This window comes from Mesoplodon mirus, assembly GCF_964341445.2.
Source record: "Mesoplodon mirus genome assembly, chromosome: 3".
In the NCBI taxonomy this organism is placed as follows: Eukaryota; Metazoa; Chordata; class Mammalia; order Artiodactyla; family Ziphiidae; genus Mesoplodon; species Mesoplodon mirus.
In genome coordinates, this window is record NC_138978.1 from 152,833,272 (window position 1) to 152,853,859 (window position 20,588).

The window sequence follows — 20,588 nt, forward strand, 5'->3', positions numbered from 1 at the left end:
TTGAATTCTTAGCTGGGAACCTTGCACATGGTTGATATATGCTGAAAACTTGCTGAATTGAACTGAAGCAGGAATTCAGGGGGCAGGGTGGGAGGGGTGGGACAGCATCTAGCAGTTTTCATTCAAAAGAAGATGGTGTAGTCTGGGAGGATCACAGGGTTGGTTCTGGAACAAACCTGCCACCTGAAGAGAGATTCCAGGGTACCCTGTTTTTGCCCTTCTGTGAACATCTGCATAGCGTGTAGACCATTCCAGATGATGTGGCTGGCTGATACACCTCTGCCATTGTTTTGTGTATCTTACACTACCTGTCCTCAAGTAGTCTGTTAGCTTTTCCTGGTCAGGAATGGTGTCTGTTTTGTGTCTTTCAGTACTGAGCATTTGGGAGACCTCAACAATTTGGTATCTGCGGGTTAAAAAGAACTTGGAGATTTGGGCTTAAAATGTAGCTGTCAGATTTCTTGTCTGACTTCAGGGATTATTTTTGTAACAATTGTGAGTTTGGGGGAAATTCACCAAAAACACTTTTGGAATCATTTTCCTAGAGCTTCTTAAGGATAGGATCCTTTCTCCACCAGTCTTCTCAGAGCAAGGAAGGTGGGAGGCAGGGGGAGAGGGGTGGCAAAGTGACTTTAAGGTACTATTCTCTTCTGTTTACATTGTCAAGTTCAAGCAGGATATTTTTCATATAACTTTATTTTCTCTGCTGTGAAGCGTGCTGGAATGTCAAAGTTGTTGCACAAAGTTAATATGGTCTTCAAGAAAGAATAGATATATGTACAGAGTACACATACACACACCTTCCTACACACCTGTATGTTCATACGTCAGCAGCACTGAGAGAATTAACTTGTATATGAAGGAGGGGGCTTCCTTAAGCCCAAGGGAAAACAGCACATTGTATGTGGGAGGGTGGTGCTGTAAAGCCAATTTAATTTCCTCTGGTTTACAGATACAGGGAGCAATGGAGGAAGCAGAAATATTCTAGATGCGGCAATAGGATGATGGTGATTTTGTTGCTGTTGAAACAAAACACTTCAGGTTGGCAGGAGCTGGGGAACGACCCCTCCTCCCTGGGGAGCCCCAGGAGCTGTGCTCCCCTGAGGGCCTCATCAGAGGGGCTGAGGACGCAAGGTGGGAATAAGGTGCAGAAGGGGCTTATCCAGGCCATAGCACCAGGTTGCTTACAGACACAATAATATCTTGACTCAAAGCAGGAGCCTTGGAGAAACCAGCTGCAGCCTCGAAGAAACCAGCTGCAGCCTTGAAGAATGAAGCAGTTGTATGCGAGCATGGGGGAAGGAGGCTGTAATGAAATGGGCCCATATTCTGTAAATTAGCAAAAGGGAAAAATAAGAGTATAATGGGAATTTCTTGAAGTTAGGGACCTAGCTTAATCCAATTTCTTAAACATCTCTGGAACTTTTTTCAACCTCACTTGGGAGTGGGCACTGTATCCCACTCATTTCTAGGACATATGCTCCCACCCCCACCAACATACACTCAGAGGCTATAGAGGGTCAGCATCCCCTAGAGGGAGTTAAGGGGAAGATGAAGTTGAGTCAGCCCTGTGGAACCCAGGCTTCCCTTAGAGGCCTGTTGCACTGCTCACCTGGGCCAGACAGGGTGGGGTGGGAACTCTGTGGGGAGGACAGTCCACACAGGGAATAAATTATTGCAAGGGAAAGGGATAATATTTAGGACTCGTCTTGCATTAGAACATGGTCTAAAGGATGGAGCTGCATACAGGAACATGAGCGCCAGAGGGTCCTTGGAGGGGTATCTTATCCACCTCCTTGGTGTACCACATGAAAGCTGAGAGCAGAGGGGACCCATAAGGTAAGAGCAGATCGGAACAAACTGTATCCTCAACTGGTTTCCTGAAGGTTCCCACTTGTGTTCACTCATGATGGGAATCAGATCCCCCACCTTGGGGCCTCCGTACCTTTGTGCCCTTTAGATCCCAGAGGAGAGAGAGACCATGCACATCGCCCATGGCTCTCCAAGTTGGAACCTGAGGCCAACTCCTTGATCTTGGAAAATCACACCAGAGAGATGAGCAGGAACACGGGAGCCAGCTGTGGCCAGCACCAGCCACCAGGTGTCACTGCTGTGTCTGTCTTAGAAGGGGAGGCCAATCTGCACAAGGGGAAGAGGCTTCTGGGAGATTTCCAGGTGCGCCACCCCTTCTTGAGCAGTTTCTCCGGAACTGCTTCCCGGGAGTGGAAAGAACTAGGCCATCCTCACTGATAGAGAACAGATGGCGGGGCGGGGTTGGTGGCTCTGTACGATCCACTGTGGAGGCCGTGTTCCCCAGGGCATCAGGCCTCTTATCCAGAGTGGCCAAGGGGGCAGAAGGATCCATCTGCACCCACACGGGGCCCAGCCTGGGTCTCTGACTCCCACCCCTCTCCCACCAGCTGATTCCTAGTTTTTTGAGCCATTCTTCTGGAATATTTCTCCCTGTTCTTACTCTTGGAACAGAGAGGACCAGCCAGGAGGCTGTGTGCTGAGAAGGAGGGCCCCATCTCATCCCTATGAAGAGACAGCCGGATGCAGGCCCTTGTGTGAATCTCTGACCCTCTGCCCTCCCTCAGCCATTCCCTTGCACTTCCTTTCCGCAGAACACGAGCTGGCACAGAGCTGGTGCATTGTCTGGTGCCAGTGAATGGGGTGGTGGAGCAGCAGTTTTGGAAGATGGGATCCTCGGCCAGGGAGACACGGGTTTCTCAGCCTCTTTGGGCCAGAGCTGCCCACCACGGAGGAGTTTCCAGTAGGACTTCCCAAACCTCACCTCTAGGCTGCCCCTGACCATCTTCTGCTTGCTTTGGCCAGGACAAGATCCAGATGTCTGTTCATAGCCCAGACTTACCCAGGAGTGATGAGGGGAGGAGGAGAGAGAAAATAGGAAGTCTTTAGACACACCTCTGTGCTTCTGGGGCCAGAAGTTTGGATGTGCAGTGGGTGTCTTTGAGCTGGGTGGACCAAATCAAGCCTTTGGAAGTCTTGCTCTAGAAGCTGCAGGGGCAGCAGAGTACGTGGCTTGTCCTTGCTTCAGGAGGGTGGGATAGGAAAGGCAAAGCTGAGAGCAAGAAAAAGAGACAGAGAAAACAAATGGTGGGCAGAGGCACCTGGGCCACTGCATTCAAGTGTGGCCAGAGGAGCTCCAGGGGCAGAGTAAGGCCTAGATGACCACAGATTGCAGCAGGCGGAAGCACATCATGAGGTCCAGTGGGATGGGCGGCTTCAGGTAGTTTCCATCCAGCCGCAGGTAGCGGAGGTGTGGCACATTCTCCAGATCCGAGGAGAAGTCGTGGAAGGCAACTATATCGTTGGGGCAAATCTGGGTCCCATTGATTTCTATGGAGAAAAAGGGGAGAAGTCAGCAGGAGAGATGGGCAGGGGGTCAGGCCTGACAGGGCTGGAGGCAAAGACAAAGAGGAAGAAGAGGGTAGACGGGGACAAGGACTCTAGAGTTTTCCTCTCTGGAACTGGCTGACCAGTTCTTGGGAATGTGTGACCATGAATGAGTCGACCCTAACCTCCAGGCTCCGTTTACCCATTTGTGAAACAAATTAAGTTGGAATTGATCAACAATTGTTATTGAACATTTACTCAGGAGAGTCACAGAGGAAGTAAACTTTCAGCTGAACCTTCAAAGATAGGATTACAGCAGGTAGAGACCTGGGGATGATGTTCTGATGCTGTGACCTATTTGAATGATATTGTGGAGGCCAAAAAGCTCATGGCAGAGTTTGGGACCAGTAAATAGTACAATGTGATATACTAGGAAGACTAAGCTGGAGAGGTAAGTTGTGGCCACCAGTTATGGTAGGCTTTCAAATATTTCACTAAGGATGGGGTCTTTGATTTCCAGTCTGAGGAATGGCACTGAGCAGGACTGTTGTTATGAGATGGATGGTGGGATATATGAACCATAGTGTCCTGGAGTGTTAAACCTGGAAGGGTCCTATGATCAGGTTTATACTGTAGAAAGATGAATCTGGCTACAGTGTGGAGAAACAATAGGGAGAAGCAAGATCTGAAGCCAGCAGGTGGATGGGTTACTCTGGAGGTTTTCCTGTGAACAGGATGTGAGACGTGAGGATGAGCAGAAGATGGTTACATTAACTGAAATAGGGATGACAGGAAGAGGAAAGGGGGCCTGGGAAGGGCATGGGGCCCTAGGATATGACGAATCGGTTGATTCTGAAGTTGATTACTGATTCTGGAGAAAGTAAGCTGGAAAGGTAAGTTATGGCCAAATTGTGGTAGGCTTCCAAACGGAAAATGAGTTTCCATTTTCTCCTTCACCTCTTATTAGATGACATGAGGGATGTCATCTTCTAAATGGAGCTTTTTATTCTCCCTAAGCCTTGCTTCTTTTATCTTCTGTGGGTTGCTGTTGTGGTTGCTCTTCATCTCCTCCTTCCTCTTCCTCGTCTTCCCTCTCTCCCCTTTCTTCTCTCTTCAACACTGGAGTAGCAGAAATAGCCCTGACATAGATGGATTTTCTTCCTATGACCTTTGTGACTTTGGACTTTACCACCCTGATGCTCAGTTCTCAAATCTGTGAAATGGTGAGAGTGGGTGTGATCTTTCTGTCTTCAACCTCAGAAGGCTGGATAATACACTCCCCCACCCCCACCCCCACTCCTCAGCCTGTTCTTCCACAGTGTGGTAGAAACTTGTCAGCCATGTATTAATCAAGGTATCCTTTCTGTCTAGATTTGTGGCCTATACAGCCTCCTGGGGGTAATGTGTTCCATTAGTTTGCTACCTGCAGGGTAAAATTAGACAGTAGTTTTCCCTTTTCCTGAATTTGTTTCTTACAAGACTTTAAGAAGCCTTCCCCTACCTTTGTGTAATTATCTCAGATGAGTGAATAAGCCTGTTCTCCCACCTGCTTGTTTCACTATTATAGAAATTCAAAAATCCCCCTCTCATCCTTTGGCTTGAAAACTAAGGATTCCTAATATTATTTTAGGAGTGCTTCTCTTTCCTCGTGATGTCCTTTATCCACACAGCTGCTGCATTCCTTGTGTGAATGTGGCCTGATTTTGTCCACGGACCAGATAATATTCTCTCTTTTGTTTTCAAACTGTTCTGATGATGCTCTACTCAGACCTGACATTTTTGATTGAAGTAAAACTGTGACTTCGAGCCTCTTTTCTGGCCTGCAATTTTTTATCCCAAGCCCGGGACCCTGTAAATGTAGCTTAGGCAAATTCTGCCTTAAGTGTACTATCTTATATGACTAAATCTTCCAGCCTTCCAGATAGATTCAGAAAGCACCTGCGTATGGACATGTTCTTCTGGCTGCACATTTTTACCAGTTGTATACTCTGAGTATATAGTTGCCTCTCTGTGTATGCTTTTTACACTCTGTGAAACCTAGGCTTAGGCTTGGGAAGAAGCCTCTTTCCTCACAGCTGCCAGTTTCTGCAGTGGACAGGCCCAGGACATTTCAGAGTCAACATTTAAATGTCACCATTCTGCTTTTAGGAGAATGTCCAGGGCTATAGTCCATGTCTACCTTACCTATAGGTCTGGAGGGCAAAGGAGCTGGGGCTGATGGGAAGGAGTGGAGGGAGAAAAACTATTACCCTCCAAGCATGGTATTCTGGGCACTTTATCCATATTACACTATTAAATCTTCATGTCAGCTTTGTGCCATTCTCATTTTACAAATGAGGAAACGTCCCAGAGAGGTCAGATATCCTTTTAAGGTCACATAGATAGTAAGTGGAAAGACCAAGGTTCGAAGACCAGGGCCCCATTGGGTGCTTTTTGCACCCCCCACCATGAGGCTCATGAGAAAGTGTTGAGGCAGAAGAGACTCCAGCTCCCCCCGCAGTGGCTGCAGCCCAGCCCTGCCCCCACTCACGCTCAATGCTGTTGTTGTTGAGGTACAGGTGCTCCAGCTTGTTGCTGATGGCAGGCACATTGCTGATCTTGTTGTGTGACAGGTGGAGCACGAGGAGGTTGGAGATGTTAAAGGAGTTTTGGGGGAGGCCCCTGTCTGAGAGCTTGTTGTAGTTGAGGCGAATGAAGGCCAGGTTGGGGAAGCCCTTGAAGTATCCGCTGGGGATGGTCTCGATTTTGTTGCTGTCCAGGTAGAGCTGGTGAATGGCCACGGGGATCTTGGGTGGCATCTTTCTCAAGATGTTGTGGGCCAGGTTGAGCTGCATGAGGTTTTTAAGGCCCTGGAAGGTGTCGGGCTTGAAGACGCCGTCGCTTAGCCTGTTGTGTTGGAGATCCAGGAGCAGCAGTTTCTCCAGCTTGCTGAAGACGCCGGGTGGGATTCTGGAGATATGGTTCTGGCTTAGCCTCAGCTGCTCCAAGCTCTGGGGCAGAGCGGAGGGCACCTCTTCAAGGTGGTTCTTTTCCATGTAGAGGAACACCAGGCTGGGTAGTTTCTCGAGCACTTTCTTGTCCACCTTGCGAATTCGGTTGTTGTCCAGGTTGATCCACCTCAGGCCCGTGGCGTTCTTGAAGGACTCCACTGGGAGCTCAGTTATGAAGTTGTTCTGGAGATAGAGGTAATGGATGCGGGATGGGATGAGAGGGACCTTTCGAAGATTGCGGCTGTCACAGTAGAGGGCAGATGGGAAATCAGGGGGGCAGTAACACTCCCGGGGACAGTCAGGGAAGATAGACGGAGGGCCTGGTGGGAGGGGAGGAGGCAGGTCTGTAGGCTCCGCTGGCTCATGGGGCTGAGGAAAGCTGGGTGTGGGCCTGAGTCTGGGTCTGGTCTGGGGCCTTGGTCTGGGTCTTGGTCGTCTTGTTGGTTGGCCTTGGGCCTCTGAGGCCAAGAGGAGGAGAAGTGGGAGAAGCCAGCAGAGGGATGACCTCATGATCCAGGTGACGCCCCTGTGGGGAGGAATACAGGAAGTCATCAGCCTACTGGGCCTCAGTAATGAGAGGACATGTCTTTGCAGCTAGAGTTGGTCAGGATGGGCTCCAGGGGCAGCTGTGGGAGGGACCTGTGGAAGCATCTCCTTGTTTGCCTGTATCCAGCAGGTGAGAAAGTAACCAGGGCTGGAGGGTCTGGATGCCTCTCCCAGAGGCCTAGCCACTGAATATGTTAAGCCTGCTCTGGAGAGTGTGAGCCATTCTGGCAGAAAGCACATTGGGCTGTGAATCAGGAGTCCCGGGGTTTCCTGGAGAAGACCCTTAACCTCTCTAGCCCTCGGTCTCCCCATTTGCATCATGAGAAAACCATCCCTCTACTTATACTCCCCTTATAGGAGAGATGTTAGAATATGTGAGCCATAGAGTCCTGGCGTGTTACATCTGCAGGGTCCTTACAGATCCCATAACTCGGTGGTTTTCAAACTGTGCCCCCATTTCTGTGGGGTCCTCCTCAGAGAGGGAGACCAAGGGGATGGCCCTGGGGTACCCCCAACCCACCCCTATGCCAACCTGAGCAGCTCTGTGTTTTTTTATTTAAAAAAAATTTTTTTTCGGTATGCGGGCCTCTCACTGTTGCGGCCCCTCCCGTTGCGGTGCACAGGCTCCAGACATGCAGGCTCAGCGGCCATGGCTCACGGGCCCAGCCGCTCCGCGGCATGTGGGATCTTCCCGGACCAGGGCACAAACCCGTGTCCCCTGCATCAGCAGGCGGACTCTAAACCACTGCGCCACCAGGGAAGCCCACTCTGTGTTTTTTTAATCTGTTAGGTATATTGAGGTTTAGCCAAAGCATTCATTTGAAAAGAAAAGTTGCATTGCTAAAAATGTTTTGAAATCCACCAATCAAGTCCAGACTTGACTATTTATAAAAATTGAGTGCTGGAGGAAAGAAGTAGCTTGTGAAGGCCAGGAAGCTATGTAATAGCAGATCCAGGACAAAACCCCAGTTCTCCATGGCTCACAGAGCTCTTGGGAAGGAAGTGCTGCAGATACTCTTGTGTCTGCCCTTGATCGCCCCTCACCCCCAGTGCTCAGCTCAGAGAACGCTGGTCTTTGCCAGCAGGATACACACCAAGAATTTCTCCCTGGATGTGGAGGCTCCTGGGGAAATAAACAAGGAAGGAACTGAAAGCTATGGGGAATACAACAAACTAGTGAATATAACAAAAAGGAAGCAGACTCATAGGTATATAGAACAAACTAGTGGTTACTAGCGGGGAGAGAGAAGCAGGAAGGGGCAATACAGAGGTAGGGGATTAAGAGGTATAAACTATTATGTATAAAATAAAGTAGGATATATTGTACAAAACGCAGAATATAGCCAATATTTTATAATAACTATAAATGGAGTATAACCTTTAAAAATTGTGAATCACTGTATTGTACACCTGTAACTTATAATATTGTACATCAACTATATTTCAATTAAAAAAAAAAGGCTGTGGGGCTTCCCTAGTGGCTCAGTGGTTGAGAGTCCGCCTGCTGATGCAGGGGATGCGGGCTCATGCCCCGGTCCAGGGAGATCCCACATGCCGCAGAGTGGCTGGGCCCGTGAGCCATGGCCGCTGAGCCTGCGCGTCCGGAGCCTGTGCTCCGCAACGGGAGAAGCCACAACAGTGAGAGGCCCGCGTACCGCAAAAAAAAAAAAAAAAAAAAAAAAGGCTGTGGAGTCACTTCTTCTGACCTGGTATTGCTACTTTCCATATCCATTGGAGTTGATGGGATTGAGGTGGGATATAAAGAAGAACTTCCTGCCTCAGAGACATAGTGGAATAGGTTGCTAAAGGATGTTTTCGGGTTGCCCTTCCCCTTGGTCCTGATGACACCTCAGACAGGGCCATGTAGTTTGAGTTGAATTAAGCTGGGGAAATTGCAGTAGACCCAAGTCTGCAGATGGAAATTGGCTTCTCCCATAGACTTGCTCCCCTGGCCTGGCTGGGTTACCTGTACTTTCCCCTCCCAGGGCCATCATCCCTGTGACAGCCCCTCTGGTCTCCCTCCAGGGTCTCTGTTTCCACATTGCTTCCAATGTCCCTCCTTGCTGCTGCTTCACAGTTGTGGTGGTCTGTGCCTCTCCTTCCTGGGGTCTGGGACACATTGGAGATGCAGGTTCCTTGGGGTGCCCTGCAAGAGAGTGGGCTGGAGTGTATCTCCAGCTGCATCTGGACCCTGTGAAGCCTCTCTTCCAGGCTTCCCCTCTCTTTCCTTGGAGCCCACATCTTTCCTTGTGTGACCCAGTGCCGGCTTCCTGCTGGCTTTGCTCAAAGGAAGATGATAGAAGCCCCTCACCAGCTACTTAGTCCTGAGTCCGATGCTCGGGAGGAGCTGAATGAGACAAGAAACAGGAAAGAGGGCAGAGCCCACCCTGGAGGGACAGAGGGCGTCTCCCCACACCTTTCACACATGCCCCCTGGACACCCAGCCTGCACACTCTCACACACACACCACTCCTCTCCCCGCACCACACACATAAGAAAACGCACGCCCCCCTGTCGTCTGTGTGCATGAGTGAGTCCTCATAGAGGAAACTGAGTATGGGAAGGAAGGAGAGGAAGAAGGAAGGAAGACAGATGAGGAGGGAGGAGGGAGGAGACTGCCCTGCAGCTTCTGTTACTTCTTCACCTCCCTCTAAGGTGGTCTCTTCCCAGGCAGACCTCTCCAAGGGGTCCCGGAGTACCATGTCCCCTGGGCCTCCCATCACAAAGGACCTTCCAGTTAGATTCTTGTCTTTATCTCCAGCTGAGGATGTAACAGTCTTGGGGATACACCAAAAGGACTGAGAGGAAAAGACATTCATTGTAAAACTAAACTTGAGTCTTGTTGCCGGACCCCACACCACTTGTAACTGGTAAACCATGAATTAATATGTTACAAGTTATTTTCTTGAAAATAGCACAACCATATTGCACATAGATTTTAAACAGGTGGTTAAAACATTAGTGTACTAAAACCAAACATTTTAAGAGCCCCAATTTTTGTGACCTTGAGTATTTTTGCTTTGGCGTTTTTTATTTCCTTATCCCCCAGAAGCCTGACAATAAGCAGGAGATCTCTCGTGGTGTGAGAAGCCCTGCCCTGGGGAGGCTTCCCAGGCTGGCTGGGCCCTCTTTCCCTGCACTGCCTTCGTCACCAAGAGCATCTACCTGGTACTGGGCCCTGAGGGAAGCAAGTAAAGCTCGTCCAGAGTGGAAGCCTGCTCTGTGAGGCACTGTGACTCAGGCAGCTGGCCCTCGCCCAGGGGTGTTTCTTGGCAGTTCAGGGCCTGGGCAGCACTTGGCCTCATTGTCAGGGGTGACAGAATCACAGGTTAGTCACAGCTCCACCTGGCAGGGCTGCCCCCCACTCCTTCCATCCACGTGAACACAGGACTTCCTCATCCCCACCTCCTATGCCAGACCTTTTGGGAACTTCTCTTATCTTCCCATGGGTCCTCTGACCCTTCTACACTCTAGACCTCTGGGGCTGGCCAAGCTCCTCTCAGAGCTGAGAGGAGATTCCCAAGGAGAAGCTCCTGGGCCTGTTCCATGGAGAAATTGGATCTGTTCAATTCCCTTTCTCTTAGCCGGTGGCTGAACCATTCTGTGTGTGTGTGTGTGTGTGTGTGTGTGTTCGCACGTGCACACACTTCCTTCTTTAGGAAATAGTGCTCATTTCTAAGGCTTTTCTCATCAGGCAGTGCCCCGTCCTGCCGGAGCCTGGGCAGCCCCCAGAGTCTAAGTCTCCAAACCAGAATTTGTGACAGACTGGAGGTCCTTGGACTCCAAGAGGAGCCATAGTCTTCCTCACAAAGCCCAGAGTCACACCTTCTTATGTTCCTGTCTTCCAGAACCTTCTGTCCAGTCATAACAGTGCCTTAGGCTGTGTTGTAAGTGTGTGTGAGTTTTAAATTTCGTATGCCTTTGCAAGCACGCCTCCCAGCTTTCTGCCAGGCTGTGCTCACTGCTTGCTCAATGAACACATGTGGTCCACCTAGAACCACTGACCTCCTCCTGCAGCCTGTTCACCAGCACTGGTTCTCAAAAAGCTGCTCGTTTGTGCGGGGAAAGCAATTGCTTTGACCAACCCCAAATTCACTCCCTCATTTAAGCACATTTTCTTTTTTTCTTTTTAATAAATTTATTTATTTATCTTTTGGCTGCGTTGGGTCCTCGTTGCTGCACGCAGGCTTTCTCTAGTTGTGGCGAGCGGGGGCTGCTCTTCGTTGCGGTGCGCGGGCTTCTCATTGCGGTGGCTTCTCTTGTTGCGGAGCACGGGCTCTAGGCACACGGGCTCAGTAGTTGTGGCTCGCGGGCTTAGTTGCTCCGCGGCATGTGGGATCTTCCCGGACCAGGGCTCGAACCCATGTCCCCTGCACTGGCAGGTGGATTCTTAACCACTGTGCCACCAGGGAAGCCCTAAGAACATTTTCTAAGAGAATTTTAAATTCAAATTTCAGTTCCAAGTATTAGAGATTTGGGCTTGAATCCTGGCTCTGAACCTCTTCCTCAAGCCCCAGGATCCTCAACTGTGTGAGGATCAAATGAGATCACACACATTAAGGCATGTTGTAGAGCATAAAATCTCTACAGATGACAGTGGTTTCATTTATTCATTTATTTGTTTATAAAAGAGCATATTCTCTAGAGAGACTCTGACCTATTTATTTATTTTTTTTAGGCCGTGCTGTGTGGGACATGGGATCTTAGTTCCCCAACCAGGGACTGAGCCCATGCCCTCTGCACCGGGAGCACAGTGTCAACCTCTGGACCACCAGGGAAGTCCGAGAGACTCTGATTTTTAAAGTGAGATAGCCCTGTCCCTGCTTAGCTCATAAATTCATTCATTTAAGGTTCAAACTCCCAGGACCCTTGTAATGTTTAGCCTCAGGACTGGGGGCAGGGTTGAGGTCCACATGGGTTTGCCAAGTCATTAGGGCAAGTTTACGGGTAATTGGCTTTGTATGGAGAGAGTCTAGGATTGGGGCTGGGCTGGGAGTGAGGTTGGGTGTGTCTCCCCAGGTTAAAGAAGGATGACTCCACGTTACTTCCTGGTGTTCTTCTTTCTTGTCAGATTTCCCATCTAGCTTGTCACCCCTGAGCCTCCATGGCTTAACACAGACAGTGACCCTACCATGGAGGATGGGGTTGCCCCTGGACACACCCATGGACATTGGGATGACCCTCTTTCTTTGTTCCCTTCCTTCTGTCCTAAACTCAGACTTCTGAAAGCCATCCTGTTCCCTTTATCTCTTCCCGAAGCCCAGAAGAGAGTTGGAAGCTAGGTGAATCAGGTGGTCTCTGATCAGCTGTTAGCAGAGGAGTGAGGCAGCCCCAGCCAGGCTGCCTGAGACTCTTCCAAGGCCTCCAAGTAGGGCTTGTGGGGTCCTGAGGTAAGGAAAGGGTTGACATGGAGGCATGATAAATTCAGCACATCACTGATGCACTGTCCCTTTCCTGGGGAGTGAAATCAGAGTAAGGGTGAGCCTGATTGGGGCAGAGGCAGGGAGCGCATCACGGTGCATATTAGACAGGGGACGTGGGGTCACAGCCCTGTCTACCTCGACCTAGTGGCGTGACCCTGTTCTCGCCTCAGTTTCCTTATCTGTAAAATGGAGATAATGAAGTCTTCCCTATCCCTATCTTCCTCATCCAGTTGTTTTCAGAAGTAAGTGTGATAAGCAACTTTAAAATGTGCAACAGATCAGAAAGTGCTAAAAATCAATAGAACACTATTATGGAGAGACAATCTGTCTCCCCAGTGTCTACCACCAGGCAAAGTGTAAACACAGTGGTTTTTTGGCCTCAGGCCACTAGTCCAGAAGAGCAAGTTTTCCATTCCAAGGGCCTGGGGAAGAAACAAGCGTGAGAATGGCTCTAGTCCTCTGACAGCCTGTCACCTCACCATATCCTTCTCTCTGCCTCCATCCCCTATCATCTCCAAGCCCTGAAAAAAGCATACAAGAATCTGTCTGATGCACTGGGCGCTTGTAGATGTGGGTCTCAACCCTACAACTCTTCAGCTGTTTAGCTGGGTACTCTTGAGAAATCTCTTTCCTCTACTAAGCTTCAGTTTCCTCATCTGTAAAATGGGCATACTAACACCTTCTTATCAGATTATTTTGAAGGTTAAGTGAGGAAATGTGTGAAAAGTGAGTGCTCAGTGAATGTTAAGCTATTATTGACATTGTTTCAAAGTAATGGGGTCTCTTTCCCTCCAGCTTGGCCAGAGGACAGCCCTGCCCTCCACCGAAAGGCTGATCTTTGCAGGTGGGCACAGGGATTTCCTGCAGCTCTCCTACACAGAGCAATTTCCTCCTCTTTGGGGCCTGTGAGACCACAGTTGGGTCTCAGAACCAACAAATTAGAGAGAACACAGATGCCCCCGGCCATTCGGGGAACGTTTACTCTGTGCCTCCAATTCAGTAACCCCCACCCCTAGCCTTTCTGAAGCAGGTGAGGGGATGCTGACCAGGGACGGTGCACTCTCCTGTCCTCAGCAGGCTGTGGAGTCCCACTGTGACCCATGACTTCCCATCCCAACCTGTTGCACCTGGCTTTTCTGCCCCTTCCAGATTCTCCCACAGGCCCAATAAATAGGGTGAGCCCGTCAGAACAGACAGCTGTGGGGCAGGGGAGGGGGGGATCTAGAAGGGATGGAGGGGAGCCCCACGCATGCCCCTGGGGGCCCAGGGCAGGCAGATTAGCAGGTAAGAGGAAACATAAACTCTTTGGAGCTATCTTGGGGGAACTTTCTTTCTGGAATGTTCCCCCAGGACATACCTGTCAGTGCTGACAAGGAGAAGGGAGGGTGAGAGCTCACAGGAGGTCTTCCCTGTTCCCTCAGGTGCTTGCTTCTACTCTGCAAAAGAGGGTGGCCCACTTGGGATACTCTGGAGCTCCTCCATCAGACAGTCCACGTCCAGGAAGCCACACAGCCCTTCTGCGCAGCTAACTGCCAGAATCCTGGGCTCTTCAATTCCACACAGGTCTCCTTCAGGTCCCTGGTTCAGGTTCTCAAGCCCTAGCTGACCCTCAAGTCCTAAGACAACAATAGATTCCTGGGTCTTGATCCAGTGGGTCTGGAGCAAGGGGTCCAGACATCTAGATTTTTAGTAAGCGCCCCTCTCCCCCTCCCCTGCACTCAGGGCATTTGGAAGATCAACCATATTTGGAGACCCTGCTCTAGCCCATGCCCTGCCTGCCTTGGGATAGCACTCTGTGTCGTCAAAGAGAAATGAGTTGGGGAGATGGAGAGGGACCACCCTATTTGGAAGCAAGCCCCATTCAGGTGGCCACCTCAGTTTTCCCCTCCCTGACTGATTAAGGAGCTACTGTCTTTTTTCCTCTCCCACAGGGACCCCTTACCAATGTGGGATAATTTTGAAGTGGCTTTAAAGAGAAATCTTTTCTAGCTGCCTGCAGAAAAAAGAAATGAATTGCCCCCAGAGCTGGGAATTAGTACCTCCAAAGTCAGAGCTACTAGGAAGACACCGTGCAGGTTGGAAACCTGCTTTTCTCTCTCCCACTCAATTAAGTTCTAAAGGACGAAGAAATCCTTCCAGCTCCTGCTGTTGTTCATCCCCTTCCTACTCCGCCTGGACTCAGGACACATGATTTCTTTTGGCTCTGCCATCTCAGTGGGGAAACACACTTTCTCTTTTCTCTTACAGTTGGGGAGGCGTGTGAGAGGGCAAGAGACAAGATGCAGTGTGTGCGCGCGTGCCTGCGTGTGTCCCTGCCAGTGTCTCATCACTATGTGCTCTAGCCCTGCATGTCATAATGCAGAAGAGTGGAGGTGAATGGACAGGATGCCTTCACATTGTGTGTGTATTCGTGGGTGTGCATGTGGAGTGAGAGTGCAGCCTCTGTGTGACACGTGTGTGTGCCTGTGACAAAACGTGAAAGGTGCAGAGAAATGGGTTCTAGAGTAGGGTTTCTATGGGAACTTGGTCTGTAGAAATACTGTGTGCAGCCTAACTCTGCGCTACAACAAACATCTGTACCAAGAAAGTTTAGCTTTTGCAACAAGCAAATTCATGGGTACAGAATGATGCAGAGAAGGAACAGGGTGGAGAAGAAATGAGGAAGACTAATTTGAGCTCCTTCAAAAGGAGAAGAATTTGGTGGAAGGAAGGAAGGAAGGAAGGGAGGGAGGGAGGGAGGGAGGAAGGAAGGAGAGCATACAGACTAGATCAATAACCTAGCTTGGATAGAGCAGGAAGAAACTGGCTGGAGGCAGGAGCCTTCCTCCCCATCTCCAGACTGGACTTACCTGCACCACCTGCCTCTCCTCTCAGCTCTGGGTTTAGTCGGCAAGGCTCCCTCCGTTTCCCCCCGCCCTTTGGTGGAGCTGTGGCAGCAGAGAGCCAGCTAGAAGTTCTGATCTCCCAGTGGTGTGTTCCTGCTTGTGTTTGCCTGGCTTTTCTTCCACCGGATCCTATTGGGGTGGGGAGGTTAGGTTGGGGGAGGGCCGGGCAAATTGTAAGGAGAGAGGGGAGGAGTGAGGAAGGGAGGGGAGAAGGGAGGGTGGAGAGGAGAGAGGGAGGGAGCTTGGGAAAGGAGGAATGACAACAATAAAGTCTTTATTTAGCAGCCAAAACTCCCAAAGACTTCATCCACACACCATGCTCACTAACGGACCCGTTTTTAATAACATTTCCTTCTGCTGTTGCTGCTTCTGGGAGGGAGATTGTTTGACCCATGTTTGGAAAACAGGCCAAATTAACAGAGGAAAAGGAATGAAAAGCGCCAGATTCTTTCATTCCTCCTCCTAACAATTGCCTTTCTTCTATCGCCCCTCACTCCCCTGCTGTTACATTCCCAAATGTGAGGGGTGTGGGCTGTGTCCTCTGAGCAGCGACAATCCTTCCCTGGGTCACCTTGTCTAGGAGGTGGCTAAGGGAATGGAGTCTTGCTGCGTGTGAATTAGCACAAGAGACAGCCTTGGTTTGGCTGCCAGGATGCTCTGAGGACCAGAGAGGGAAAAGTCTGGCCTGGGATCACACTGCAGAGGTAAAGGCAGAATAAAGATTTTATGTAAGACTTGAAGTCACTCTCCGTGTGAACAACGTCAGTGTCTTCTTTCAGCTTCTCCATGTATATCACACGCAGGAGAGAGTTGAAGGCTGTATGGTCATCACACAAAGTACATGAGGAAACCCAAACGTCCCCTGTCCATGTCATCCCAGAAGACCCATTCAAGTAAGACCATTACCTCTAACAATTCTCCTCAGTTAAAAAACTGCAGCACACTTGTAGCTAAGTGTTAAGTAACAGCCCATCGAAACTTCCTGCCACTTCAGCTGATTACTTAGAAAACTTGATGATGTTTACTTTTTCTATCATCAGGTCCCTGGGAAGCTGCTTCACTGGAAGCATTGGCTGGGAGAGCGTTTTGCGATTCACTGGCTTCATATAGCCAGACCCTTAGCCTCCTCCAGAAAGAGGTGGCTCCTCCAGAGAGAGCTTCCCTTCCCGGAGTCTCGGGGACACCAATGGGTGTAGCTTCACCCCAAGGGAGGTATTTGTCTCTTTTTGGTGTGTCAAGGACAATATGAGGTGAAGGCTGGGAAAGGTGGTGGGAAGTCAAGATACCTGGGTTGCTGCTGCAGTTGCCCACTCCTAGGATGGAGCTAGGAGGCGGAATGTGGGGACAGGAAAGTGCAGGGAAGGTGAGGCAGTGGGGAGGTGGCTCTCCCATGTGGTGGATTACAGCTACATTTCCAGAGAGTCAGGACCTGCTCACACTTCCCACCCAGGTTGAAATCCCATCTCGGGGGCTCCCTGCTTATTTGATCTGCACAGTAACTGCTGCTTGATTACAAGCAGTGAGTGCTTAAAGCAAGAGAAGAAAGGGCACGATTGTCTATGATCCTTCCCACAGGGAGGCAGCTCAGGCTCCGCACCTTCCCACTGCCCTGTCTGGAGACTCTGCCAGGAAGGAGAGGTGTGGCCCTGAGCAGTCTGGGCTCAACTGCCCCGTGGTCAACAGGCCCACAGAGGCTGGATCTGGGTCAGACCCTCACCCCTCACAAACTGAGGCTCACAGCCTCGGGTGGCTGGGGGTCCGGGCAAATGCGCAACAGGGAGGAGCTGTGGGAGTCTTGTGGTAACGTACCCCTCAGCCAGCTTGGGGGTCTGGGTCGCCTGGGGTGAGTGGCTTCTGGTGGGTAGAGGCTTATGGTATAACCCGCAGCACCCACCCACTGAGGCTTGGCACAGCCTGGGTGCTCAGTAGGAGTCTGTGTCATCACATTAAAGAGGGTTGAACAAGGAAATTCTCTGTCGATCTCTTTAAAGAAATTTTTTTTTGATTTATGGCTGTGTTGGGTCTTCATTCTGTGCATGGGCTATCTCTAGTTGCAGCGAGCAGGGGCCACTCTTCATCGCGGTGCGCGGGCCTCTCACCGTCGCGGCCTCTCTTGTTGCGGAGCGCAGGCTCAGCGGCCATGGCTCACGGGCCCAGCCGCTCCGCGGCATGTGGGATCTTCCCAGACCAGGGCTCAAACCCGTGTCCCCTGCATTGACAGGCGGATTTTTAACCACTGCGCCACCAGGGAAGCCCCCCGATCTCTTTTTAAAAAATGTTAGTATTGTGAAAATATGAAAAGCTAATACCTTCTCTTGATTCAAAATCCAAAAGGTACAAAAGATTGCACGAGGGAAAAGTCGTCTCCCTCTACCTGTTTCCCCGTAACCCAGTTTCCTTCAGGACACAACCGGCATACCAGTTTCTTGCGTGCTGCCAGATTTAACTTAATGCACATACAAGCAATAGGTTCAAGCAACTATGCACTTTTATTTTTACTCAGTGGGATATCTTGATGATCACTCCATATTGGTGCATAAGGCTCTCTCTCACTCTCTGCCCCATATTTGTCTGAGCCACCCCTCCTGACGGACATTGGGGCTTGTTGCCCCCTCCTGACCCATTTTTAAGGTAAGCAGTGTTGGGCTTGGAGTCTCACAAACTTGGGTCCAGTTCTGGCTCTACCTCCTTTCCATGCTAACTAGGTGGCCTTGGGCTACTGATTTGCCCTCTCTGAGCCTCAGTTTTCTCATCTGTGTGTGGCAGGTATCAATTGAAGTCTACTGACTAAGTAGTTAAATTATTTTACAATTTAAACTTTCTTCTATAATTTAACTTAGTTTCTGAATCTGAGCACTCTTGTCACCGGGACAGTGGAAAACTCCACCTCAGTCCTGGGTGTCCCTCCCCTTGGGGTTGTCAGGCTGCTGAGGCCGTTAACGTTTTACCCCCAGTGCTGCAGGACACGCCCTTCATCCTGGGAGGCCCCTCTGGCCGAGCAGCCCTCGGACGCTTTCTAAGGCTGTGTACCGAGGACAGAAACCTTCTGCAAAGCTCTCGTTTCCTTTCTGGAGACATGCTGGCTCCTGGCACTCTGCCAGGGGCTCAGGCCCCCCCCAAGACCCAGACCCCACATTCTCCCGTGGCCTGGCCCCAACCAGGGACCATTTCTTCTCCCGGACGAAGCTTCGTTATCCTCTTTACTTCTGGCCAAGACATTGCATGTATACTCAGAAACCCCCAAGGGCTCTGGTTGTCAACCAAAGGGAGGGGCAAAGACAGGGAGGGGAGAAATGAACCTTGTCTGCAGCCACTCAGGGAGTGCAGTTGTACTGGAGGACCCTGAAATCCCTTTCTGCTCATTGTTCATGATCCTGTCCAGAGGTTGTCAATTTGTGGGCCAGCTGAGCCGTCCTGGTATACCATCAGCTGGCATGACCAGACAACACTGGTCAGGGGGCTGCTTAGTCAGCATGGCTTCCAGAGTTCCTCAGGTCCTCGAGAAGCCAGGCTGAGGGGAGTGGTAATGGCATTTTGCCTTCCAATGTGAGGTCCTCCAAGGTTCTGGGATGCCTCTTCCACCCTCCAGTTACATCATCCTGGAACTCCAGTCTAACTTAATATTTATGTTGTAAAACTTGCCTTTTGCAAGTCACAATACCTAGATCTAATATCCAAGTTCCAGATATAATTCCGATAATCACCGATGGCATCCTGCTCCATGCAATGGAATATTGGGTAATGACACTGCCTTAAATAGGCACAGTCACACTGCCGCCATGTGATGATGACACGTGGACATATGTAGTTAATTATGCCCCATGTTGCAAAGTTCAGGAGGGCAGGAGCAACTCAGACCGACCTGGGACAACCACACATGACTTTGGGCGTCCTCACATCCACATGTGCCCCAAGCATCATCTTTAACCTGAAAAAAAATTATAGTAATAGCTAAAGCTCATTGAAGTTTACCATACCTCAAGCCTTCTTCTCAGCCCTCTACATGAACAACTCTTCAATCCTAGTACAACTTCATGATGCGGTACTTCTGAAACACCCATCTGACAGGTGAGGGACGGAGGCACAGATAGTTCATGTGTCCAAGGTCACATGCCTAGTAATGGTAGAGATAAGACTGGAATCCAGGTTGTTCTGCTTCCAATGTTCTTGTTCATGTATATATCTATGTTGTTGTGATGAATAAAATGCAGGTTCTTTAAAATGATCTAGAGATCATTTTAGAAATCCACGTAGCTGGTGTCCTTAGGTATTTTCTATTAATGCAAGTTTAACTATCATCACATTTTTTTTTTATGTTGAAAAGAAATCCTCACACTCAAAACTGTTGAGAACCACTGATCCAGGCCTCACTTTCTCATCCCTAAAATACAGATTTACTCTCAACTCCTCTCTTCCCCCCCCACCCCAACCGTATGGACTCCCTAAGTTCTGTCAGTTGTATTTCCTTAGTGGCTTTGGCAGCTTCCCCCCTCACCTGCCATGGTACTACACCACTACTGGGGCTCCCGAACGAGTGTCCCTGCCTCACCCCTCCCTCTTCCCTCCACCTTCCACCTGGATCTTCCGAAGGCATGGATCTGACCAGGTCACCTTTCAGTGACTCCCTGCCCCCATAACCATGGTTCTTAGCCTATGGTGCAGGTCAGATTCACTGGAGAGCTCTTAAAAATGTCTGAGCCCCACCCCCCCCACCTTAGAGATGCTGATTCAAATAGATCTGTATTTTTAAAGCCTGCCGCCGTGAGAGATTGGGATCCACACCTTTGGCTGAGCTCTGACTCCTCCTTACTTCTCCAGCCCCATTTCTCCAACTCTAGACCCTAACCATGTGACTGTCTCACAGCAACCAGAATCCTCCAGGCTATTTCACATCTTTGCTCTCTGACCCTTCTGTCCGCCAGCTGTTGCATCCTCTAGGATGATCTCTTGACAGCACCTTCCTCTCCAACCCCATGGGTAGCCATAAGCACTCTGTCCATGTGTTCCAGCATCCCCCTAGTGTGTGTCCAGACCAGGACCAGTGCCACTTCCCTGCCCTCCTCTGTTCTCCTCTCTGCCTGCTCTACAAACTCCCCAGTGGCCTGTGTCAAATCTGATTCTTACTTGGAGCCCTGGGACCTGGCACAGTTCTGACACACAGTAGGTGTCAGTACCCTGCACCCTGGCCTCAGTGTAACCTGCCAGCCAGTCCAGAAGCACTGGAATACTTTCTCCTCCTTTGTGTTTGCCCGAGCCATTGCAAAATCCTCCTGTGTATGTTTTTCTGCAGCCTTCTCACTTTCTAATCTATTTTCCATGACCCACAAGTGTGTTATTTCCCCAAACAGAAACTTGATCATGCGATCCCCTTGCTTAAAATTCTGTAG

The 20,588-nt window shown here is 50.1% G+C and overlaps 1 protein-coding gene across 1 annotated transcript; it reads right to left on the reverse strand.

Moving 5' to 3' along the window:
* Nucleotides 1-678: 678 nt before the first annotated feature.
* On the reverse strand, nt 679-15,299 carry PRELP (proline and arginine rich end leucine rich repeat protein). Its single transcript, XM_082613239.1, has 3 exons — nt 15,166-15,299; nt 5,888-6,873; nt 679-3,360 (listed from the first exon to the last, which is right to left on the reverse strand). Exons 2-3 carry the CDS (start codon nt 6,855-6,857, stop codon nt 3,185-3,187), a joined length of 1,146 nt encoding a protein of 381 aa, XP_082469365.1. The 5' UTR covers nt 6,858-6,873; nt 15,166-15,299; the 3' UTR covers nt 679-3,184.
* Nucleotides 15,300-20,588: the final 5,289 nt, after the last annotated feature.